The sequence below is a fragment of the Pteropus medius genome, unplaced genomic scaffold (genome assembly GCF_902729225.1).
Source record: "Pteropus medius unplaced genomic scaffold, Ma_sr-lr_union100, whole genome shotgun sequence".
NCBI lineage: Eukaryota > Metazoa > Chordata > Mammalia > Chiroptera > Pteropodidae > Pteropus > Pteropus medius.
Window position 1 is genome coordinate 475,576 of NW_024350319.1, and position 25,991 is coordinate 501,566.

Sequence of the window (25,991 nt, forward strand, 5' to 3'; positions counted from 1 at the left end):
GTGTGCCCAGCATATGGTTAAGTGCAGATATTGACTATCACTCTAGGCAGTGACTGAACGCTTGGCAGCATTTTTTCTTTTAATCCTCACAATAATCCTGAGAGGTAGGTATTATTATTAGCTGCACATTACAGATAAGAAAATTTGGGTCCAGGGAAGTTAAGTAACTTCTTTAAGGCTATGTAGGCTCCTAAAACATAGCTATGCTGGGTTACAACCCAAAATTCTGAGGCAGGAGATGGGAATCTGAGAAATTTTAAGTAGTTTTTTCTGTTCCTGGAGCAATCTCACAAAGTAACTATAGGATTCCATGACATAATAAGGTATGCGAAAGTATTCTGAATGGGTACCTGGCCATGTGTTAGATATTGTTATAAGCGTAGACCTGTACCTACTGGCCACCTGATAGTTTCTGATATTCAGAGAAAGAGAAAGGATCATTTTGGAGAGGGACTTCAGGTGAAGGCTTCTGTGACTTACACCCCGGACCCCGGGACTTTACCCTGACCCTCTACACCAGTTGGTGGGCTGAGAGAGACAAGGATGTCGCCTTAACAGTGGATCTCATTGGCCTTTCAATGTAAAACAAATGGATCGCATTGGCCTTTCGAAGTTAGACAATTGGCTGCGGAGGTTTCCAGAGGTCTGCCCACTGTCACTGATTGGGTGAGAGACACTCGCGCTCCCACCTTCTCTCTACTTTCCCATAGGCGCCTGTTGCTTGGCAACCAATTTGCGTCCTCCTGCTTAGTGGACACCCAATTACACTAGTGAAGAAGAGACAACAACCTTCTACCACCGCCGTAAGCTTTCTCCTCTTAACACCCCACCCACTTCACACCCAAACAACGCGGAATTGTCCCAGGTGCTCGTCCAGGTTTGCCTTGAGACTGAGCTGTAGGCTGACGCGCCTCAATCAAGAAACGTGCCCAAGTTTTCTTTCTGAAAGTCTTCGTTTAGAGGCTTCAGGGGAGAAAAGAAAGCCATTGTTATATGCCAACTTAGAAGCCACTTATCTGGGAAGCACACAGCGTTCTGAGGCTCTAGAAAACAAGCAACGTAGGTCAGTTAACTAGCAGTGAGAGAGTGACCCGTAACCTCACACACCTGCCTCAGAGTAAACCCTAGGAGTGTGGGACCAAGTGCTAGACCCTTTGCTGCCTTATCATGAACAGCAGAGCTCACTTCTTGCTGCAAAGAGAATTCCAAGAGTTGAAGGACAACGATTATAATGTGAGTACTGGGGACCCGGAGGGAAGTGTGGGACCCGGAGGGAAGTGTTTCACTGGGGTACGAATTTTTTTTTAAGCAGTATAATCTGCGTTTATTCTTTAAGGCATGATTTAGTTAAGCTATATCACCACGACAGTATTGTTAACAATCTATTTCATTTATAATTATTTATAATTCTTAATTATTAAAATTTGTAAATTAATTATATAATTAATTATTTATAATTATAATCGATTATTTATAACTATTTATAATTATTAATTATTTCATCATAATGATAGTTAACAATATTGTGCTGAGTAATTTATGTGTATTTAAGCCCTGAATATCAGGGTCTATAAGGTAGTAAGTGGCCACAAGTAGGTGCAAGGTCGCTCTCATTAATTACAATACTGTATGTAGTGTTTTTGTTTTACCTACCAGAAACTTAAGCCTCAGAAAAGTTCAATAAATATTTGGCCCCAGAATTCTATCACAGGGTTTTCTGACCCCAAAACCCTTTGCTCTTAAGTCTTGTGTTATACTACTTACTGTCCAGCACACTTTTGCCAACTGCTGTCACGTATAACATATAAATTCTTTTCTCTTATAATTTTAACACAGGAAAACTTCTTCTCAAATGCCACCGATGAGGTTATCAGTGTTGACGGGTGCCTCATGCTGATTTATCACATGTAGTATGGAGATTTTTAAAAATGGAAGAGATGGCGGAAAAGGGAACACATGAGAAAGAATAGAAAAAAACGTCGTCCATAGCAGGAGAGTGTAGAATGCCAACTACCAACAGTTGCTTCAGGGTAGTTCAGTGGCATTATTCTGTTTCCACCCCTGCCATAGAAATTTTGCCTTCACTGGAGATGTTAGGAATAATTATTGAGTCCAACAACAAACTTCCCAGAGGCATAAACCTAACATTTGATATTATTTCTGCTCTACCTGAATTTTGTTGTTCTCTGTTGAAAGATAATTCCATGAAGGGAAAAATGATTTGTAATTATAGATAATGTAGATAATAGCAATATATTATGTTATGATTTGTAATTATAGATAATGTAAATAATAGCAATATATTATGTTTATACAGACTAAAACCTAACATACTTAATAACTATGTGGTTGCTCAGAAATATCTGTTGAGTATACTCAGGTCTACTCCTCAGCATAAATGATAAGGTTTTCTATGAAATATATTCTCAATCGCAGGGAAAAATTATTTTAAATACAAACATAATTTTAGAGTTGTATTTTTCTTCATGAAAATTTTCTTACTTCAAGTCTTCCATATAGCATCCATATCATTTTTAAAAGCTCTGAAAAAATGCATGCTTTTCAGTTATTTTCTTTTCTAATTTGAATCTTAAATTGCCTGTTATGCCAGCCACACAGCCCAGTCTTGACCTTATAGTCCCACTTGTGATTTCCATACTTATGACTTATTTTAAACTTTTGCCTGTGTTTCCTGGAATCTACCTTAACATCTGTGTAATAAGACAATATGTAACACCTCCCCAAATCAACAAATAAATAAATTTATCAGGAAAAAATGTAGAGTTTTTTGGAATTGATCATAACCTGATATCTGATTTTTTTTCTACTTTGACTTTTGTGTCATTTGAAGGGTATTGTGGCCTTTCCTGTAAGTGAAGATATGATGGAATGGGAAGCTGATATTGAAGGTCTACAGGATACATTTTGGCATGGTATATACTTTCAAAGCCAATCTACTTTTCAAAAAGCCTTTATACCATTATTAGTCTATCTTCTTTATTCGTAAAATTAGGCTGCATTATATAAATTATATAGAAGTCTGAAAGTATTCACATGTTATTTTTTATTGTATGGCTTTACTTTTGGCCATTTGTAAACATAGATGGAAATTTTAGGTTTAAATTTTTCTTTATGCCAAATCTTAATGTTATTACATTTTTAAGAAACAGGCACAATAAAAGATAACAATTGAAAATATATTCTAACACTCTTCCATGAAATCAGAGAATAGCTATCAAAATTCTGGTTGGCATCAAAATCCCACAATTATCTCTGATTTTTCCCTATGATTTTCCCCAAAATTTCCATAAATCAAATTCTCAAGAAGACTGGGCCTCCATAAACTTCAGTGATCATGCATTCTTTCAATCGTGGAGTAATAAGATAGTTTTGTTTGTTTGTTTTTGAATGAGGCAGGGAGAACATCATGTAAAGCAAACAATTACAATAAAATATAATATGTGCTATTATGGATTTTAAACAGAATGCCTAGGAGGCAATGATTAGTTATTGTTCCTTGGAGAGTCAGGAATGGCTCTGTAAGGAAGCGACATTTGAATTGAGTCCTGAAGAATGCATAAGAGTTTGCCAGGTTTGGAAGGAGGGGAAGGATATTAAGACAGAGTAGACAAGGGGACAGGTGCTCAGGGGGTTGGAGTTAGTGGATGAAAAGAACTAGTGAGAAACAGGCTGATGAAATAGTGAGATTAGTTTGTGAGGAGTCTGTTACACTATCTAGAGGGGTCTCTGTACCCTATGATCCAATTTACTTAAAAATAAAACTCTTTAGACACGTTGGGAGGCTAAACTGTAGGAAGAAACTTCAGTGTTACAGTTAACCTGTACAATATGACACTTTAGTAAAAATGTTTGTTTTTATGTCATAGGAATGTCCTTCCAACTGACAATAAATTTTACACCGGAGTATAATTTTGTCCCTCCAGTTGTGACATTTAGAACCATTCCTTTTCATCCAAATGGTAAGGACCAAATGAGATTTTTATCATCAGGGGCTCTGTCCCTATTATCCTTGTTTCTTGTGAGTGTTTTATAATGTTTATTTTAAACATTATGGTTATTAAAGTAAGCATGCTTACTGGGGAAAATATAAAAAGAGAAAAATTATCACCTTGAATCCTAATTCAGAGAAATACTGCTCTCAACATTTAACCAAATTTATTTCCTTTTCTATGTGTATTTTTCCTACATAGTTGCAGTATTAGATATAAAGTTTTGCATCAATTTTTTATTTAAAATTACATAAGCTTACGGCTGCATTATTAAACATTCTTCAAATGACTAAATGTTAAATGTAACAACTCCTATATTGTTCAATAATTTAGTTGGACTAATTTTTTATTATAAAAATGATAGGCTCACAAATTAACATTTTAGAAAAAGTTGGATTACTACCTTAAGTTATATACAAAGTGAATTTCTGATTGATCAAAAATTTAAAAATTTTCAATGCTAAAAAGAAAAAGTCTAATAGAACTTTTATGGGCTCGATGAGGAAGACCTCTCTAAATATGGTAAAACCTAGAAACCATGGGAAAAGCATGACACATTAAACTACTTTTAAACTTCTCTATAGCTAGTGACATTAGAAAATACATTAGACAAAATACATTGGCTTTTTCAAAATGAGGGAAAATATTTGCAACACATAAAACAGGATATCTGTAATATATAAAGTGTGTGTGAATCAATAAGAAATCAACATAAAGCAATAGAAAAATAGACAAAGACTATAACTAAAACTTGGTAGAGGAAACATAACAAAAATAATTATAAAAGGATGTTCATCCTCACTAGTAAGAAGATAAATGAATATTAAAACAAAAATTGTGACTCATCATTGTGTTAAATGTTAAAATAATAACATGTAATTATTTTATTGGAGGTGGGCGAACATGGGTACTCTAACATTATAACTTTAGTGTGACCTTTTGGGGAAGCAATTTGACAGTTTTCAATTAGATATAAAATGCAAATAGCCTTAAATTCCTGTAATACTGTGTTTATAAATTATTCCATAGAAATACTAGCACAAGTGTGGAAGAGTATGTTTAATATTTAAATATGTTTGTTTCCAATAACACTATTGGAAATAAGGAAAGGGGAAATAACCCCAATATCTATTAATATAGGAATTTTTAAGTGAAATATCCTATAGTTCTATATATATTGCTCTTAAATAGAATGAGGAAGATCTACTCTGTGGAAATGTGAGGGGGGAAGGTGAGGGACTAAGAATACCCCTTCCTGTTGTATTTAATCCAGTAATTCCACTCCTAAGTGTTTATTTTAGGCAAATAATGGCAAATGTACACAACATTTAACCAAATTTATTTCTTTTTCTCTGTGTATTTTTCCTACATAGTTGCGGTATTAGATATAAAGTTTTGCATCAATTTTTTATTTAAAATTACATAGGCTTATGTAATTTTCTAGGTTTTACTATATTTAGAAAGGCCTTCCTCACCAAGCCCATAAAAGTTTTGTATCATAAATTAAATTTTATTCTTTAAAAATGGGTTTTAATTACAAAAGTAATGATATACTTGGAAAAAATTACCTAAAAGTATATAAAATAAGACCAGGGGCAAAACAAGGATGCCCACTCTTGACACTTTTATTTAACATAGCATTGGAAGTTCTAGCCAGATCAATTAGGTAAGAAAAAGAAATAAAAGGCGTACAAATTGGAAAGGAAGAAGTAAACCTGTCACTATTTGCAGTTGAAATGATATTATATATAGAAAATATTAAAGACGCTCCCAAAAAACTGTTGGAACTAATAAACGAATTCTGTAAAGTTTCAGGATACAAAAATCAATATGCAGAAATCTGTTGTGTTTTTATACATTAATAAAGAGGAGAGGAAAATATGGGAGAGCTCATGATTGCTCTTCTTTCTGTCCCTCACCCCCAGGAGGAGGAAAGACTTATCTAATTGGGGAGATGTAAGAAAGAACTGAGCATGTGTAGCTCAGCACCTTCTCAACACTTTCTTTCCAACCAGCCTGATCTTAGAATGGGTGTGGTCTGTTTCTCCAGGCAGGAAAGTTAGGAAGAACTTCAGTTGAGAGATCAAGTTCAAATCTGGGGGGCTTTTGTGGAACTCAAAGCATTGATCACGTGCATTCTCCATTTTAGTCTTACATACAGTAAAGTTGATATTTTTTACTTGCATCTTTCAACACTCTAGTCTATTTCATTATATATGAACCTTGGAGTAAAGAAGTATTGTTTATTAGCTACCAAACTCCAAAAGATGACTATGTACAGATCTAAATCTTTAGATACATAAAGCCAAATTGCCTTTCAGTGATGTTGTACACACCCACCAGGAAGCGTATACTACTGTCCAATTCTGGGCATTAAAATTTTGGAGAAATTTTTTTTTTTTGCCAATTTAATAAGAATCTTTCTACTGTTTTAATCAGTACTTCGATACTTGTGAGTTAAACATTTTTTCACATCTGTAGATTGTGTGTCTTATTTCCTCAATTGTCAGGCTTATTAACAATGTTATCACATTGTCTTAGATGTTGCAAATGTTTTCCTTCATTTGTTATTAATTTTTATATTTTGTTGATACTATTTTTCTTACACCTAGAATCTTAAAATTTTTATGTAGCTATATTTATTGTCTTGTCCTTTGAGATTTTTACAATTATCTTCAAGCTTAAATGATCTTCCCCCTCAAAACAACCAAATAATTTTAACTTTCTTCTAGTTATTCTATAGTTTTATTTTTCATAGTCTATTCCTTTTTTTTTTTTCAAATACAGATTTAGTTAGTTAACTGTGTTAGGGACAGGCTAAGCTTCTGTATATCTTTTCAATCTATATATAATAGAAAAAAGCTAGCAGGGAGGTTTTGCCATCTTCAACATATGGCTTCCATTTCTGGATATGAGGCATTTACTTTTTGTCATCATTTTCAACCCATGGGAAGAGGGAAGGAGAAAGAGAAAAAGGACAAAATAACTTCCTTAAGAAAATATGATCCAGAAGTTGCACATTTTACTTCTGCTTATATCTCATTTTTGAAACTTAGTCCAATGGTTACATCTTGCTAAGGGAGAGGCTGGGAGAAATAATCTGAGCAACTATATGTCATCTAAACAGCATGGGGTTATGAGGATTGAAGACAGGTATAGTTTCTTATTACAGAGAGAAGAAATAAAGGAAGAGTAGATACTGGAGGATGATGAGTAGTTTGCAACACTATACTGTTTTTTGCTTTCACCACTGAATCATAATTTCACTTTTAACATACAACAATTTTAATACATACTAGGATTGGTTTCTAAATTCTCTTATTACATTGCTCTTTCATGTCTAATCTTGTGTCCCACTACATCGCTATAATTATTGTGGTTTTATAATACAATGTAATATATGAAATCAAAGATTCCTTTATTACCTTTTCAAAATTTTCTTCTCAGTTTTTGTCTCTTTATTGCAAAATTCTTCTTTTGGAGTATAAATGTTTTTCTTTTTCATTATAAAAATTATTTACACATTAGTAAAAATATTATTAGTAATGATATCTATCATTTTCAAGAATTCACTATATGTCAGGTACTCTATTTAAGTACTTTATTGTATTCACTCTTTACAGTGAAGGTAGGTACTTTAATTATATCCCAATTTCACATATTAAAAAAATGAGACCTAGAGAGATAAAGTTAATTGTTCAACATCACATAGAGTCAATGTTCAAATCTGTGTGTCTGACACCAAAAGTCCATGCTTTTAGCACTGTATTAAATGTGTCATATTCATGGCAAATAATTTTTCTTCTTTTTCATTTGCTTTAAATTTTACCTATATTTTGATGTTGATGAGTTTTTAATAATTTTATTATATATACCACTATTAATATTAATGTATTATTTTAATACAGTAGACCAACATACTGGTCGACCCTGTATAGATTTTTTAGACAGCCATGACAAGTGGAACACATGCTATTCATTGAGCAGCATCTTACTTACCCTCCAGGTAAGAACAGATTAATACAAATTGCCCTCTTTAATACTTTTAATAATCTCAGTTATTCAAAATATAAAAAATAAAATATGTATTGCCTATTTAAATGTTTAAAAGATTTGAGTAAGCTTATTTAAATCAATGACACTTCTACATCAAGACTATAAAATGGTACTTGAATTATAAAGACTAATATTTTAAAGTGAAATTGTTTGTTAAAGCCCCTTATAACAGAAGAAAACTGTGTGGATGGCTTCATTTCTAGCAATATAGTCTTCAGTTTTCTTTCAACTTCTAATTTTATTTTATAACATACTTTTGTATCTTTCTTCATTCATAGACCTTTACTTTTTCAGAGAAGTGAATCAAGTGATTACAACTTAAAATGTTCAGCTTTATCCTGTTTTCTGACAGAGCTAGCTGCTTGCTTTCATATCAAACCCAGTGAACAATTAAACCAGAGATTTTCTTCTCACCTCAGATAGATGCCTATTTCTAGAATGCCCCCTTTACTTCCTGATCCAAGGCCCTTAGAAGCATGCCCCAGTGTGGTGTTATTCTTGACCCTCAACAAGGCTCTTTTCTCATTCAATGCCAAAGAAATGATTTCAGTGGTACTTGCTTTGACTATTGGTATCTGGCTGAGTTCTGTTCTATGTGAATGGGCCTACTTATCATAACATGTGAAGATAAACTGCTAAATTTTGATTATCTAGAACACTAGGATAATAAAGTCTACTGGCTTAATTGAATTTTTTAGTAGCAGAATTATAATACAAATCCCATTTCTTCCATTTCTTATTGTTTAAATAAAATAATAGTATTCTGTCTAATCACCTTAGAATACTGAATAAAATTTTATCTTTTTTAAAGAGTCAATATTTCATTTACTCATTCTTTCACTTATTCATTCATTTTAAAAATACATATGGAGAGATCTTTAGCAAAAAATTTAAGGAAATGAGTGAGCATGATATGCAGATAACAGGTTGATCTTTTGGATTCCTTTAAACTAAGTCATAGTCCTAACTTTTCCACCTAAACTAGGATCTGCCTTAAGAATAGAAACTGAGTGTTCTCAAAAAATGTAAATGAGTAAGGGCAAACCAGAATGAAATGGTGAAAATTTTGAGTTGCAGGATAATTTAATAAAAGGTAAATTTGGGATTCTGAAATTAGATTGCTTGGCTTCATATCCTGGTTCTGCCTTTTAACACCTTTGTACCATTGGACAAGTTTCTTCACATCTCAATGCCTCAATTTCTTCATCAGTAAAACGGAGCTGTCAGTAGCTACTTCATTTAACTTGTAAGGATTAAATGCATTAATACATGTAAAATACTTAGAACCATGTGTGGTCCAAGAAAATAACTCAATAAAGCTAGTTAATATTACAATAGTTCTTATTTTTAAGCAGTAATGCAAAGTGACAACAGTGTTGTCATGGAAATATATCACGGAAAGCCAATAGATGACAAAGTTATTTGTCTTTTTATTTTTCAAACAGATTTGTAAAACAAATATGCCTGCATTACAAAAGATTTTTAAGACAGTACAAAGGAAAACAAAATCACCAGTAATCATAAAGAAAAACCCGAATCCTACCGTGATTAGCATTTCCTTCTGATCTTTTCTCCTATTTTTCTGTTTAAAATCTTTCAGTTCCACATTCACTGCAGAGTAAAACCCAGTTCTGTTGTCTGACAAATGATTTATTTCTCACACCTGGGCTCTAACATACCATGCAATTCCACTCCTATAATATCTTCATGCTTTTCTTTAGTCAGAGTGCTAAGTTCACTTCAGGTTTAAAAGCATTTCTAGAGTTATAAACTCTAAAGTTACAAACCCAAGCAAGTCTTGGACCTTTTCTCTGTCCAGCAAACAGCTGCTCGCATTTTAAGAGTCAGGGCAATTGAGCCTTCCTCTGAAATGTCTTTCTTGATTTTCTTTCCTAGATGGAACTGATGGCTTTGGTTTTAGAGGGACTTCCTTTGCCACTCACCCAGAGAGCAGTATCCTAAGCAAATTTCTAACAGACCTTTGTAATACTGTAATGCATATACTGGTTTTTTTTATCAATCTTACCCTGCTAGACTACAACTTCCTCAAGGTCAGGGAACAGGTCTGATTAGTCTTTGATTCTCCAATAACTAACTACCCAGTACAATGTTGACATTTGGTAGGAGCTAAGTAGCATGAATGGGAGAAAGAACCTGAATTTTTGCATCATTGCAATTATGGTACATAGGTATAAATTATATAGCTCGTTTCTTTTTCACTTAACCTTTTATCTCAAGTAATTTTTATCTCACTATGGTTAATATTTTAATGTCTATTGAATAGTTCTTTCAAGGTCAATAAGTATCATTAGAACTTTCTGCACTTATGGACATGTCCACTATCTTCCTTGTCCAATGTAGTAGCTTCTAGTCACATGTGGTTACTTGAAATGTGGCTAGTGTAACTGAGGAAGCGAGTTTTTCATTTTATTTAATTTTAAGTAATTTAAATTTAAATTGTCATACATAGCTAGAGCCTACTGTAGTGGACAGTATAGACCATAATTTCTTATACTTCCCTTTGAATAACAGATGAGACATATTTGTAATTATCACATCGTTATTCAAGGGAGTGATACTTGAAATGGTGTTTAAAATATTTTTATGTCTTTTTATACTAATCATCTCCAAATTTTTTTACAATCTTAATTTTTTTAACACTTCCGTATGTAATGCAAAGGTAAACAGCAACACCCATTTGTAGAATGAATTTCAAATTCATGGTCTTTAACTAATTGGATATTATAAAATATGCCTACTGGTGCAGTTGTTTACTGATGTTTCAGATTTTTGGACTTATCCTCTGCAGAGCTTCCTATGTTATTTTATACTATCACATGGCTAAGTTAAAAGTTGGATTTTTCTGTTTTACTATTGTAGCAGGCCGTCTGATTTATATGTTTTAATATATTCCTTATAGTCCAGTTCTTAAAAATCATTAAGTATTCTTAGTATCTTGTATACACATTATATGCAAAGGTCTTAGGTGCTGTGTCAATGTAAAGACTATTGAATAAACTTTACCAGATGTGCCTTTCTGAGTATGATTATCTTTCTGGCCAAAGACTAAAAGCTTGTTCTTGAAGATAAGTTTCATCTGCTTCCCACTCACTTTGAAAGGTGTAGTACAATCCACATTGATTTTTTAAAGGCAATTATAATATCCTTGGAAATGTAGCTCAAATGTATTTTTCAAATAGGAAAACTCAAATAGCAGAAAATTCTTGTTGCTTTTGAAATATTAGATGTTAGATTATTACTTTCATTAGTGAAAGATTGCCATCATTTCCATGGCTCTTAAGTCACAATTATCCACTTTGACCCACATCTACATTTTGGTATTCTATTAGTTATTATTTTGATTATATTTTATTATATAGTCTGCATGTTATAATGTAATATTGAAAATACTGAATTATTAAATGCAGCTTGGGCTAATATTAATTTTGAGATCCAGATAAACAAGATCGTGGTCTAGCAGAACTATTAAATTTTGCTTACTACTGGTCCCCTATTTTGTTCAGATGCATATACATTATGGTAGACAGACTTAAGGATATCTTCCACCACTCTCATCCTCTGGTTATTCAATCAAACACTAGTCTAGGTAATGATGTGAAAAGACCTTGTAGGTGAAATTAAGGTTACTAATCAGCTGACATTAAAATTAGAAAGTTATCCTGAATTATGCAGCAGGGATGGGGGAACAAAATGATCACAGGAGCCTTTAACAATAGAGGAGCAAGGCAGAAGAGTCACTCAGAGATACAGTGGAAGAAGGTGAAGGGATCTGGCAGGAGGGGACACTAGGAAGATTCCAAGCATGAGAAGGATTTTTCACAACTCTACTCCCCCTGTGATATAGGGGTTCAAGTGTGAGGACCTGCAAGAGACCTCTTGGAGCTGAGGGTGGCCCCCCAGCTAACAGTCAGCAAAGAAACAGGGACCTTGGCCCTACTTATCCAAAGGACTGAATTTAGCTAACAAACAACCTGAATGAGCTTGGAAGCAGATTCGTCCAGAAACTCTGAGAAGAGTCCAGTCAGCCAACACCTTGATTTCAGTCTTGTTATATCTGGAAAAGGGAACACAGCCCAATCACCCTAGATTTTTCACCTGCAGAAGTGTGAGATAATAAATTTGTGTTTTTTAAGCACTAAATTTGTGGTAATTTGTTATGGAAGCAGCGGAAAACTACTACAGATAACAAATTAATCATTAGATGATCTGAAGAGATATTGAAGTGTATATAAGCCTTAATATATGTGTTTGTTTTACCTATAATCTAAATATGATCTCATGTTAAAGTGCAATTTTAGTTTTTAATGAAAATGTTTTAATGTTTCCTAATATTTAGTTTCCTTTGCACATATGTCCAATTTAAATCTATGTGACAGCATGAAATAAGTTATAGGAAGGAACTTATAACTCTCCTTGATCGTATTTGGCTAATGAATATACAGTATAAAACCAAGATAAATTAAGAGTTTCTTAAGAGTAGGAACCATGTCTCGTTTGTCTTTGTATCTCTCTCCAGGTAAATACAATGTAAGTATTTAGTAAATGCTTCTTGAGTATTGTTTTATGTATTGGTTTGTCTTTGTGCTCTAAGAAAAAATTTACTGAAAATGAAACCTACGTTCTATATTTTTCCTGTAGGTTATGCTTTCTAATCCAGTGCTAAAAAATCCAGTGAATTTGGAAGCAGCCCAGATACTGATTAAAGATGAATCTATGTATAGACAAATAGTTCTAAGACTTTTCCACAAGCCATTACAATGTAAGAACTGCCTACTTGTTATTTGACAATTATTAATTATACATTTATAGAAAATAAATGATCTAGCAAATAACTGTTGTAAGGGAATATTTTCTGTATCCATTTTCAGTAATGAAGTACTAAGCTCTCTCTTACTGCACCTTTTTTTCAAACCAATCAGTGTGATCCTTTGAAAAATATTATCGAAGATCATAAGCTTAGTATCTTTAAATGTCATATGGATGGATGGTGCCATTGAAATGAGTCTATCCATTGTAAAGATATGACATCTAATTGTAACTCTTTGATCGATAATGGATGTTTTCCAGATCTCACTTGTAGTACCTCAGAGTTTACTGATCTGGGACTCTTTTCCTCTTCATTAGCAAAATGTTCAGTGTTTTCTTTTCTGGAGGGTCCTCCCCTTGCCCTCGTATTCCTTCTGAGTCCATGTGGAAATGGCACCTGAGGTTCTTCAGTCTTTTTGCTCTGTTGACCAATGTTTTTCTGATGCCCTTGGTTTGTTTGCTCTCATCCTGCCAGCGACATTTTCAGGACTCTTAACTCCATCACCGCCATTGCTCCTATGCGCTCTCTGTAGTTAGCAAAGCAATGCTCTTGGCTCCTTGTGCCCCGAAGGGTTTGCCACTAGTGAGGATTGGGTCCCTAGTAACAAAGTTCTTTCCTTTAAATCTTGTTCCTCCTCTTCTAGCAGTACACAACAGCCTGGCATAGTAGCTGGTATCATTATCTCTTCAATCAGCAGGCTTTGCTGTTCAAACTCACTTTGCCAAACTGATCTCTCATGTGCTTTATCTCTCAGGTGTCCATTATCTCTTTCTAGAAACTGCAAGTCCATTAGCTAGGTCTATTCAATTGTGACAATGTTCAAGTGCTCCTCCACAGAGCTTTAGGGTTTGATACAAATCTTTTTCAGTAACTTCAGACATGTAATATTGCTGACAGTTTTGAGGCTGGTTTGTGCACCGAAGAATCATATTGCTTCACTCTGACCACTTTCTGACCTACCAGAATATTGTAGCATTCACTGCTGTATCCTCTGCACTCCATAGTTATTTGTGGAATGAATGAATGAACGAAGGATACATATCACTTAACCTTTTGTTGAGCCCTCCAGTACTGTCATTGTAAAGAAAGATTCTATAACAAAGCTCTGTGCATATTTTGGTAAGTGGAAATTTTAAAACTGGCCTTAAAGAATTTTCTACAATAAATGATTCTATGTAGTAGAGTTGATTTTTGCCTTGCAAAGAGAAAGGATGAGAAGAAACTTGAAGAAAAATTGGCCCTTTCCTTTGTCCTCCTGTCAGGTAGATGCCATCCTTCACTCCTTTCGGTTCTCCAACTTTGCCATCAAACCACACATAAAGGCTGCCCCAATTGCAAAATCACCCAGCCAGCGAGGAACAAAGGAATAATACTTTGGTAGATTTTTGCTACATTCTTTAGTTATGTTGGTGAAATATGTGGAAATTCAAGACAGTAAGTAGTTATTAACTCGCCTTCTCAGCTGGACTGGGAGTGCTAGCCTAGGGTACCATGATTTTCTGCACCTTCACAGGGAAAGAGTGCTGTGATACAGCAGAGACAGCTGCTATAGGTGGGAAAGCGAAGAAATGCAGAAAACTTGTCCACTCCAAGTTAGATGGTAGAATAGTACTATGTGAATTTCTGTGAAAAACTGCATCCAATGAGAAGTAATGACCTGTAACAACTTGAAAAAAGGTCTCTGCTAGAATGCTGCAAGAATCATCGCTCACATACATTTAATATATAAAGATAGCTAGGAAATGCATAGAAATAATTATCATCACAATTTTATATAACACAGAACTGGAACAGATAGTCAATAGTATAAATGAGAAACTCAAGAGGTAGCTATAATTGTATCATCTCTGTAGGCTAGAGCTGTACCCTCAGTACCTAGTGCAGTATCTGGTTGCTATTATTAAGTAAAAATTTGTAGAATGAATAAATAAAAAATACATATAAACTTAGATACTGATTTTACTTCATAGTTTACTAAGTGCTTTCATGTAATGTTTTACTCATCTGAGCTTCAGCCTCTTCCTCAGTGAGGAAGCCGAGGATCAACGATGAAGCCCAAGGTCACAGAGGGCAGAGCCGGGGCTCCAACCTGGGCATTCCCACTTCCCCCATGCCTCCAAGCTTAATGGGATGAGCGTAAAACCATTCATTTGGGATGAAAGAATTAAAATGTCCAAACAGCATGGAAGAGACCTGACTCGATAACAGTACTGTCTTCTACAAAATATTCGTAGGGAGCTATTTGATCACAAGTTTAATATGAACCAGTAATAGAAAGTGCCCATCTATTAAGCATGTGTTAGATGATAATTTTACCTTACTTTGGTTTGGTGGGCCCTCATCTGGAATACCAGCATGTTCCATTTGTAGCCTCACATTTTCCATGATGGAAGAAACTGGATATGTTTAGTAGGAAAAAGAAAAAAAAGATAAAAGGCAGTCGTAAAAGCTGTTTTCAAATATTTGAGGGGATGTCCCACAGAAAAGGGAAATATCTTCTCCATTGCTCCAGAAAACTAAAGTAAGTCTGATGCTGAAACTATGAGCCAGGCCTGCTAGGTTATAGCAACTGAAGTCCAGAGTACACAGGCTTGGCCCTGACTTTTGCCAGAACAGACCTTGAATAAATTGGGGACTTTTTCCTCATAATCAGTGGTCTGGAATTAATTTTGTTATCCTAAACCTAAGCCTGGTATTTGGTACGCAGACATGCAAATGCCTCTCATTCCCTAAACTTTCTCTAACATGTTTGCCTCGCGTGAATAGCTAGGTCTTGGCCTTGGCATATTGACAAGAACGCACCAAGCTCTGAGTCATATCCGATGGCTTTCCCATATCCTGAGAGCCCCTTCTGGGCCCCAGACCTTGGAGTGAGGATGCTCACATACAACACACCAGACAACCTGGGACAGTCCTGGTGTAATTATTTCTAGTATCCGCTTTCACTCGGTGTTCCAGTTTGGACAATGAATTATATAGTCAGTTGGGTGCCTAACTGATCTGTCCTAGAAGTAAATGCCACCGTAGTTGCAGCATCCTCAATGGTAAAGTCCATCCAGGTCCCAGCCGGCCAAACATGAGGAAGGATATTCTAACAATTCAAGGTGCTTAAGTATGTACAAAGCCACGTTGGCAGGTAGTAAAACTGCCTGTCACTAGCGTTCATAGTAGAAATACTCAGAACACTTTATAAGTCGTGTTCATTTGGGAAAGTTTAATGACTATTTTTCAGGGATGTTGTCAAAGTGCTTCTTGCTCGAGGTCGGGAGTTGGACAAGGGGATTTTTCAAGTGCCTTCCAACTTCTACTTTAGTTCATTTATAAAATTTGGCAGAGGGAAGGGAAAGGTCTAGAAGGTAGCCAAGCCTGAGGTAACCATTTTTCTCTTAGCCAGGTATATTCCCATAGCTTTTGTTAAATAAAAGAGGATCACACTAATAAGTTTCAGACAGTTGTCTAAATAAACTATAATATAGTAACTGACAGATATTAGAGTCGTGATACAAAAATAGAGAATAACTACAGAAACATTAGGGAGATTATAATATTAATTTACATTACATACTCCTTAAAAATCTGATAGCTGTAAAAATACATCCCATTCTTCTTGTGGTTAGGAAGATGTGACAAGGATTTGATTCCTCTTTGATTCAAGCTCCCAATCTGTTCACTGTTGTTTTTTTTAATCTTCATAACAATAGAACAATTTTAAAGAAAATTATCTCTGCAATTGAAACAGCTGATGTCTCATAGGATTTCAGGTTTTGGTCCCTTTTCTTTTAGAGGGAGTAATTTTTGTTGTTGTTGTTAGATATTGGAATACCCTTTCCTCTGGGGAAAAAATACTTTCTGCATGTCAGAAGAAAAAGAAATTCAGTCCAGTAGCATAGCTAACTCATTGAAGAACACAAGCTTTAGCATCATAATTCAGACCCTATTTTGTTGATGATTACAGTATTGTTACAGATATCCTCTTGTTTACAGAGGTCAGAAAATCTTTATTTTTTTTTAATAAATTTATCAGGATGGTGTGTGTGATCTATTCGTTGGAGATTTTCCTTTTTGTATTTCATTGCACCAAATAGTCCAATAATGTTTTAGTAAAGTCTCTAAGTTGATTGTTTTAACTGAAAATGTTAAGTATTTCTTTCCTGCAAAGAAATATATATTCGTAGTTTTAAAGGACAAATAATACAAAGCAGTTTTTAATGAAAAATAGCAGACCTTGGAAGCCCACACTTTTTGTGGCCGGGTGCTGTACCCACCCCCAAAAGGTACTAACAGCTTTCAATGCATTTAGTTGTTTCTCTGGAATTTACCACTGCATTTCTAAGTTTATTCTATACTAATATTTCTGGGGTTTTCAGTTTTCGATATTACCTATAGGCTTTATACTACTATTTCCACCCATATTTTCTCTCCCTTATTCTCCTAATATATTTTGGTTACATTAATATGACTTAGTAAATATTTGTCCCAGAAGAGCCATGAATGATGCTTTTATTTTTTTGTGCAAGTAGCCCAATTTTTCATTCCCTTGTTTGTTTTTATATATCATCTATTCTTCCCCTAAACCTCTGACAAAGCTGTAAAATAATTCCCAGGCATTCTATTGCCTTTTCCCCTTGGAGACTTCTTTCCTGTGGCACTTCATCCTCCTCCAGTTCTGAACTGGCAGTTCTTTCACGGGGATCCTAGGGGATCCTGGGTTGGCCTGTTTGCCTGCTTCTTGGATTGAAGTTCCTGCTTGATCCCTTATTTTCCTCTTGATGGGTCTGCTCCTTCATGAGACCGAAATCTTTTCTAGTCCATGAGACCTAAATCTTTTCTGATGTTGCATGCCTAAAATGTATTTATTCCCCTCTCATATGATCACAATCTGGTTGTATTTTAGTTTGGAGATAATTTTTGTTCAGAATTGTAAAGACCTTCTTGCCTTCTTGTTTCTAGTGTTAAATCTTGAGAAGCCCAATTTCATTCAGATGTCCAGTTCTTCACGTGTGATATATTTCTTTCTGGAAGCTTTAAAAAATCTTCTCTTTATTCCCAGTGATCTGAAATTTCTTGATAATTATTCTTGGTATAGTTTTTTGGTTTTTGTTTTCCTCCTCATTCATCATGTAGGGCATTTGATAAGCTGTTTAAATCTCATTTTAAAAAACTCTAATCCTTTAGTTCTAAAAATTTTTCTTATGAGATTTCTTTTATAATTACCCTCCTTCATTTTCTCTGTTCTCTCTTTTAAATATTCAAATATTTAGATGTAGGATCTACAGGTCTGATCCTCTAATTTTTAAAAATCTATTTTTTCCTATTATCTACCTCTGTTTTGTTGTTGTTGTTGTTGTTGTTGTTCAATATATATTCTGGAAGATTTCCAGAAATGTATGTTTCCATTTTCTTTTTTCCTTCCTGTTTATTTGTTTTGGTGGTTATCTTTCGCAATATTGACTTTACTCAAATGTCTAGTGATCTTTGACTGTTCACATGCGGGACATATGATGAATAGAAATCAGTCATTAAAAAAACCGGAAATATTTGAATACAGACTGGACTTAATGACAGTTTTATTTCATTATAACATTATTCAGTGAGAACCTGGGCATACCATTAGTTAGACTTGCTTATTTCCCCTGAGATAAATGTTCACGTTTTGTACCTGGAGAAAGGTGCTAGCTGCTTATTATACATTGGGAGCTGGACAAGGGAATAGAGTAGGAATCTTTTCTATTCAATGTAATCTACTGATTTATTCCCTGTTTGCAGACCCTTACCATATTCTTGTTCTGCTTTCTGCCTAGTGTCCTCTAATCCTGAGTTTCTCTGACTCAGTTTCTCCAGAGATTAAACTTCCTTCCTTCTGACTGGGCAGTGGTGATCATCGGTTTGCATAAGATGAAAGTCTAAGTCTTGAGTGACTGTGCTATATCTCTCACCTTTCAGAGGTAGCTGGTACCTGCAATTCCTGAATTGTTTCTCAAGTTCGGAGGTATATATCTGCTTGCTTTTTTATTGACCTCTCCCCATCATGTAGTTAGGTTTCAAATTCCTATGGCCTGCTAAGACAGTTGCCGCTTGACATCTGCTTCCCATCCTGAAATTTTTTCTTGTCATCTTTCTTTTGTTCTCCTTAAGGTTCTATACCTTATTTTGATTCCTTTATCACTCTTTTATTGAGGCTTCAGAAAGAGTGCCTATAAAGCCATGTATTCAATCTTTCATGTAAACCAGAATACCAGAATCCTTTTTTTTTTTTTTTTTTTAATAGTGAAAGATGACAGCTCTGAGTCATCTAAAGACACAGACAAAAGTATCAGGTAAGTTTTTCTTCATACAATTCTATGCCAATTTATTTAACAAAGAGACTATTGATTTAAAATGTTTATATTTTTCTCATAATTGAATTTTATTTTTTTAACTTAGAAAAGGAAGTGTAGATATCTTTTTCTGTTACAATACCTTTTAAAAATGTTTTCGGGAAGAATGTAGAAATTTATTAAATTCTTTCTAGACTATTGAATTAATATAGAATGTAACTATATGAACTTACCTATTCGTTTAATTTTAATTTTTTATTGTTGAAAAATAAAAGCCTGTTGTCAATATAATGAGAACAAACCATTTTAAATTGCAAAAATTCAAGCAATTTCAGAGAAGATAAGGTTGTAGAGGGAAATGGTGAGTGTTAAGGCTGAAACCATTGGATCTTTTGAGAGACAACCTGACAATATGACATAAATTCAGCCTTGAACACTTGGACAATGTCTAGGTCAATATTCTCATCTATGGTTCTGCAGCATTAATTTCTTAAGCATTTCCATTAGCCTTAATTTGACAGTCAATCCGCTGTAGAAAACAATCAATTAGTGTGGTCATAATGCTTGCTTCAGCTCAGGTTTCCTTGACTGGCCCTGAAGGAGGAGTAAAATGAGGTAACTTAAGTGGCTTCTGTTTGTAAAAGTGTTGGAAAATTTCAGGAAGGTGAGCATGATCTAGTGAGCAGTCCACTATGTTGGGATTCAGTAGAGGATATTGCTGCCCCTTCAACTTGTTGATGTGGAGAGAAGCAACTGACCATCCTGGCGCAAAATAGACCTGCGATAAATAGCTGTTGAATGCATAAACACTATTTTATCACCTGTAAAACATGAATGTCCCTAGAATATCACAAAGTTTTTTCTATTTGTGATATAATTATTAACAGTACATAAAGATACAGTGCCAGCATTTACTAATAAGGCAGTAAGAGCAGACCAGAAGAACTTCTGTGAGTCTAACTTCAGCAGGTACTCCAAACCAAACCTAGGATAAATGAAGCCAGAGTCAGGTCTGATTTGTAGTGTTCACCTAGTGCTAGCCTAAAATCTCTAGAGAAATCTCTGGAACTCGAAGCAATGTAGTCTAAATTTCAATGATACTCTGTACGCCTAGTATACAGCAGGCTGCAATTTATTATGTGGCTGTGACTTCTAATATTTTCCCCTAGAATATTTGTTATGGGATAAAGCTCAGTTATGTCTAGCTTTTAGTTTTTACATAGAGCATTGACAGTGAAGTCTTACAGAAATTATTCAAAGAAAGATATTGCTCTTTGTATTGTCAGACTAGCACCATATGCTAGAGCTTTACTTCATGAGCTGGAAGGGCTGCTCTGGTTTTAGAAGTAGATTCCAGAGGTATAGCCAAGCGATTGAAACCTGCTTCCAAAAGATATAACAAAACTTAGGCAAAGTCCAGTCAACTGGGCAGAAAGAATATAGTCAGGGGAATCCAGCTGATGTTCAGTAATTGAAAGTGATTTAAGCTTGTGCTTATCATCTGGGAAGTTTTCCCTTGATAAGATACAGGGCAGCCTCTGGGAGGGCATCTACTTATTCATTTATTTAAAATGCATTCACTGAGCATATGCTCTGTGCCAGGCACTGTGTTCTAGTGTTGGGGATACACACCTGAATAATATGTGATCTCAGTTGTTACTAGATTTATTCTCTAAAATTGGAAACTCTCCTCTGAATAGGAGACAGTACAAAGTACGTGCTTGACTATTGGTCCCACAGGACAACACAGGGAACATCTGCTACCAGGGGATGTAGTTGGACAACCACAGGGCAAATATCAGGATCATGGCTAAGGGGGAAATGTTAAAGTCATATGGAATCATATTTAAAGTGAGTCATATTCAGTAGAAATTTCTCCTGTAGCTTTTATTTTTTGTAGGCCTCTTTTAGAAGCCTTCACCTTTTTACCAAGTTATCTACCTCTGGTACCACCTTCGTTAAATGCAATCCAACATTACACTGGGCCATGCCTGTCAATTGTTGTATTACATTAATATCTAGAATATAATAAGTGCTATTATGGAGATAAGATCAAGATACTGGGGGAGAAATATGTTAGTAAAGCTTGGAGGTGGGGTGGGGCATATAAAGGCCAGCTTCCAGGAGGAGGCAATGCCTGAGTTGATTTCTAAAGGTAGAATAAGAATTCACCTACAAGCAAGAGGAGAAGGCATTTCAGGCAGAGGAAATAGCTCATTCAAAAGCATGGAGATTTTAAGAGGGCATATTTCCCACAGCCTGACCCAAAGGAAGTATCTTGACATCCAGAATAAAAAGTGAAAATGAATCACATGGGTGGTAATCAAGCAATAGAATATATAGATGTCAAATTATAATGTAAACCTGAAAATTATATAATTGTATTAACCAATGTTACCCCAATAAACTTAAAAAAAAGAAAAGAAAATGAATCATAAATGCCAGAGGCAATCAAAATGTTTTGGGAGCTGAGATGCAAAACCAAAGGGGTAAGGGAGAGGGGATTGGCTGCTAGATAATCAGAAGAAAGGAGAGTGAGACATAGAAGGTCCAAACGTTAAATATTCCTGTGTGTGTGTGGGGGTAGGGGGTGGCTAAATAATTTAAAGGGGCAGGCAAAAGATAAAACTTGGGGGATCTAGACAGAAAAGAGCATAACATTTGCATTCCATATTAAAAGTCCTAAAACAAGTGCATGGCTTTGACACAGCAATTCCACCACTAGAAATTTATCTTTAAGGATGTAATCGAACAAGTGCATAAAGTTAGATTATAAGAATGTTGATCATAGACTTGCTTAAAATGAAAAATTGAAAACAGAAAGTTTAACAAAATGAATTGATTAAACACATTTTGGGTTAGCTGTATAATGTCCAAAATGTATGTAAATGTATGTTGTAGACATGATTCTGCAGACTTATTAACATTAAAAGTAGGTGAAAAGAGTGGGTTATAAAATAATATATATGGTATTCTCTTTCTTTCTCTCTGTCTCTCTCTGTCTCAGTCTCTGTCTCTCTCTCTCTCTCTCTCTCTCTCTCTCTCACACACACACACACACGCTCACACTGAAAAGCAGTCTAGCAAGACAAGCAAAAGAATCCAATCCCATTTCCTTCATTTATTGTGAGCTATGAGTCTAAGGTATCTCTGTATGTTAATAACAGTAAAAGATTCCTAAGAGACTAAAATCTTTTAGAAGAGCACATTGGAGAAGGAAACTTCAGGTCAAGGCTCTGTCCCAGAACTTGAGAAGATGTTACATCTAGGGTACTGTGCCTGCAAGTGTTAGAAGTTCAGAATTAGGAGACCTGGAACAGCTGACAAAGTGATTAATTGGGATATGGCAGCAAGAGCACTGACCTTGTCCATCCCCCCAGATGAGGAATAGCCAGTAGAAATGATAGGATCTGTCTTAGGCAGGAGCAATGAGTGCATGAGCTTGACCTAAAAGGAATACCTCAAAATAGTGACACCAATATGTTGGCAGTGGCTATTTCTCACTCGGGTGGTCAGAACTAGGCATGGTGTTTGTTACTGAGTCTGTACAGAAGAAGAAAGGAAAACCCTGTTCTGGGAAGGAAACTTCGGCCCTTTAGTGCTTTGTCTGGGGCAGGGAATCTCTCATCTGACAGGCGACCAGTTGGCAACATGGAGATCCAGCACTGATGACAGGACCATAAAACTTTAGGTCTCGGAGGATAGCTATAACTTGACTCAGAAGTAACTGAAGAACCATGGTGAGATAAATGTGTAGATAGCATTATCTTGAAAATTCAAGGTTTGTGAAATTGAAAGAAAAAAAAGCATGAAAAATCGGGAGAGAGTGATAACTTACAGGACTGCTGAGATTCTAGGCAGAGGGAATCACTAGTGCACAGACAGTAAATTGCTTATGAACATGGTGTATTAGAGGATCTGAAAGGAAACCACTGTTTAATTGGAACGCAGCAAAGGGAAAGAGAAGAGGGTTAAGCCGAGAGGCCAGAGAAGTAGGCAAGGCCAGGTCACTTAGGTAAGAAATTTGGATTTTATTAGCCTTGCAGTGGAAATTGGGACACATTTGGATAGCTCTTAAGAAGGAGAAAGACACAATCAGATTTACATCTTAAAAAAAAAACCGTTTTAACTGCCATGGGGAGATTGGATTGAAAGAATCTAAAGTTGAAGCAAGGAGAAAAATTATTAGGTTATTTCAGTAGACCAGGAGAGAGATGAAGGTGGTTTGGCTTAGAGTTGAGGGCATAGATGTGGAGAGGGAGAAAAGTAGATAATGTGGATGGATTTAAGGCTTGTTTTGATTATATGTAGGGTTTGAGAGAAAGTGGAATCAAGGATTATCACTAGATTTTGGGTTGAACTGGATGGGTACTGCTGTCATTTACTGAAATTGGGGAGACTGGGAGAGCACACACCCACCAATTCGTAAAACTAACCACCCCATTTGTTGGCAAGGATGCAAGTCACCTGAGCCCTCCCACGTTACTGTATACATTGTTGCACCATTTGACGTGCTCACAGCCAGTTTGGAACACAGTTTGGTAGTTTTCATGATGTCAAACATTCACCTACCTTGCGATCCAGCAATTCCCCTCCTAAGTATTTACCTAAGAGAAATGAAAATATATGTTACAAAAAGGCTTGTACACAAATGTCCGTAGGAGCCTACTCATAATATCCCAAACTGCAAACAACTAAAATGACCATCAACAGTTGAATGTATAAATAAATCGTGTTATATTCATAAATCGCATACTCCCAGCAATAGAAATGAAAGAACTGTTGAGATATGCAGCTGCATAGGATAGTAATGCAGACATGTCGAGTGGGGGAAAAAAATTTAAGTAATCAAAGGAGTACACATCATATGATTTAATTTATATGACATTCTAAGACAGGCAAATGAATCTATAGTGATAGAAATCAGGTCAGTGATTGCCCAAAGTGTTAAGAGAGATTGACAGGGAGGGGGCAGTAGGGAACTTTCTGGAGTAATGAATATAGTCTATATCTTGTTTGGGCATATGGTTATACAGATGTAGTCTTTTGTCAAAACTCATCAATCTGTACACTTAAAACCTGTGCATTTTATTGAATGAAAATTATACTTTGTTAATTTGTAAAATGTAGCCAAATATTTTATAACTCTTTTATAAATCTAAAGTTATTTCAAAATAAAAAAAAAATTGAAAGAAGATATTAAAACTTTTTTCAGCGAATAAATAAAATGGATATACTCCCAGACTTCCAAACTCTGATTCTAAAATCTGAGATTATTATTACAAGAAAGAAAAATGATAGGCCAATATTTCTCGTAAACACAGATGTATAAACCTAATCAAAATATTAGCAGTTGTATCCACTGATACATACAAAGGGATAATCCATCATGACTAAGTGGGCTTGAGTTCAAGAAAGCCAAGTTGGTGTAAAATTTGAAAATCAACCAGTGTAATTTACCAAGTTAACCAAATAAAGGGAAAAAACATAAAATTATCTCAATGAATCCTGAAAACATATTTGCTAAAATTAAACACCCATTCATAATAATAAGTCTCAGCGAACTAGAAATGGAAGAGAATTTCCTTATTCCAACAAAGGGAATCTACAAAAATCCCAACGTGAAATTTGAATGCTTTTTTTCCTGTGTCATACTAAACGTGAAATTTGAATGCTTTTTTTCCTGTGTTTAGGAACAAGGCAAGTATGTCTGTTATTACCATGTCTATTTAACATGGTACAGGAGGTCCTAACCAGTGCAATGAGGCAAGGGAAAAAAATAAAAGTATAAAGTTTGGAAAGAATGAAGCAAAGCATCTTTAGTCATGGACAACAGGATTACTTACATAGTAAAATTTGAATGAATATACAAAGATTGAAAATTAATAAGTGAATTTAGCAATGACCCTGGATACAAAATGAACATTAAAAAATCAACTATATTTTTATATACTAACACTCCACACACAGAAAGTGAAATTTAACAAATACCAGTAAAACAGCACCAAAGTTTAACAAAGATGAATAAGAAAGACATCCATACCGAAAACCACAAAATAGATCTGGGGAAAAATTTTGAAGACCTAAAGAAATAGAGAAATATACAATGTTCGTGATGGGGAAAGGCTTAATGCCAATTCTTCCCAAATTAATCTACAGATTTAATTCAGTGTAATCAAAATCTCAGCAGTTTTTTTTTTTCCTGAAAATTAACAAGGTAGTTTTAAAATGTATCTGGAAATGCAAAAGATTTAGAATAACAAGGCAATGCTGAAGAACAAAGAGGACACTCCTAGATATCAAGATGTACTAGAAAGCTAGAATAAGTTTCGCTCTGATTGGATCTTTTTAGGTCAAGTTCCTATTTCTAAACTAGTTACCATTGTCACACAGCCCTAAACCCATCAGACCCTGACTTAGAGCCAGGAGTGGGATCAATCCCATCAGATGGAATGGCATATACATAATGGGAGAAGAACAGAAACAGGTGTTGGGGAGGTAACCACAATGTCCACTGTGACCCCCTGCATATACATAATATTTTTACTGGGCCAGAACTTTGATAAGTAAGAGTTTGACAGGCATAGAGGGCAGAGGTTTCTAGGTCGAATTGCTTTCACAGATACAGTAATGTAATATTATGGTATACTCAGGATCATCAGAAAGTTCCATGTGATAGAGCCTCTAGATGTGTGAATGAATGGTAGGAAAAAAGATTGGAAATGGCCAGATGATGAGGAATCTGGAGATCTGTTCAAAAACGTTTAGACTTCATCCAAT

At 35.1% G+C, this 25,991-nt stretch overlaps 1 protein-coding gene across 2 annotated transcripts in view; it reads left to right on the top strand.

Annotated features, from left to right (window-relative positions):
- Positions 1 to 834: 834 nt before the first annotated feature.
- The window catches only part of UBE2U (ubiquitin conjugating enzyme E2 U), a 51,585-nt gene continuing 26,428 nt past the window's right edge, over positions 835 to 25,991 (top strand). For both annotated transcript variants that reach the window (XM_039838486.1, XM_039838487.1), the window contains exons 1-6: positions 835 to 1,233; positions 2,852 to 2,933; positions 3,888 to 3,980; positions 7,919 to 8,016; positions 12,726 to 12,846; positions 19,163 to 19,211. In XM_039838486.1, the coding sequence (XP_039694420.1) occupies positions 1,168 to 1,233; positions 2,852 to 2,933; positions 3,888 to 3,980; positions 7,919 to 8,016; positions 12,726 to 12,846; positions 19,163 to 19,211 (509 nt within the window). In that variant the 5' untranslated portion in view covers positions 835 to 1,167. The remainder of the gene's footprint in view (positions 1,234 to 2,851; positions 2,934 to 3,887; positions 3,981 to 7,918; positions 8,017 to 12,725; positions 12,847 to 19,162; positions 19,212 to 25,991) is intronic.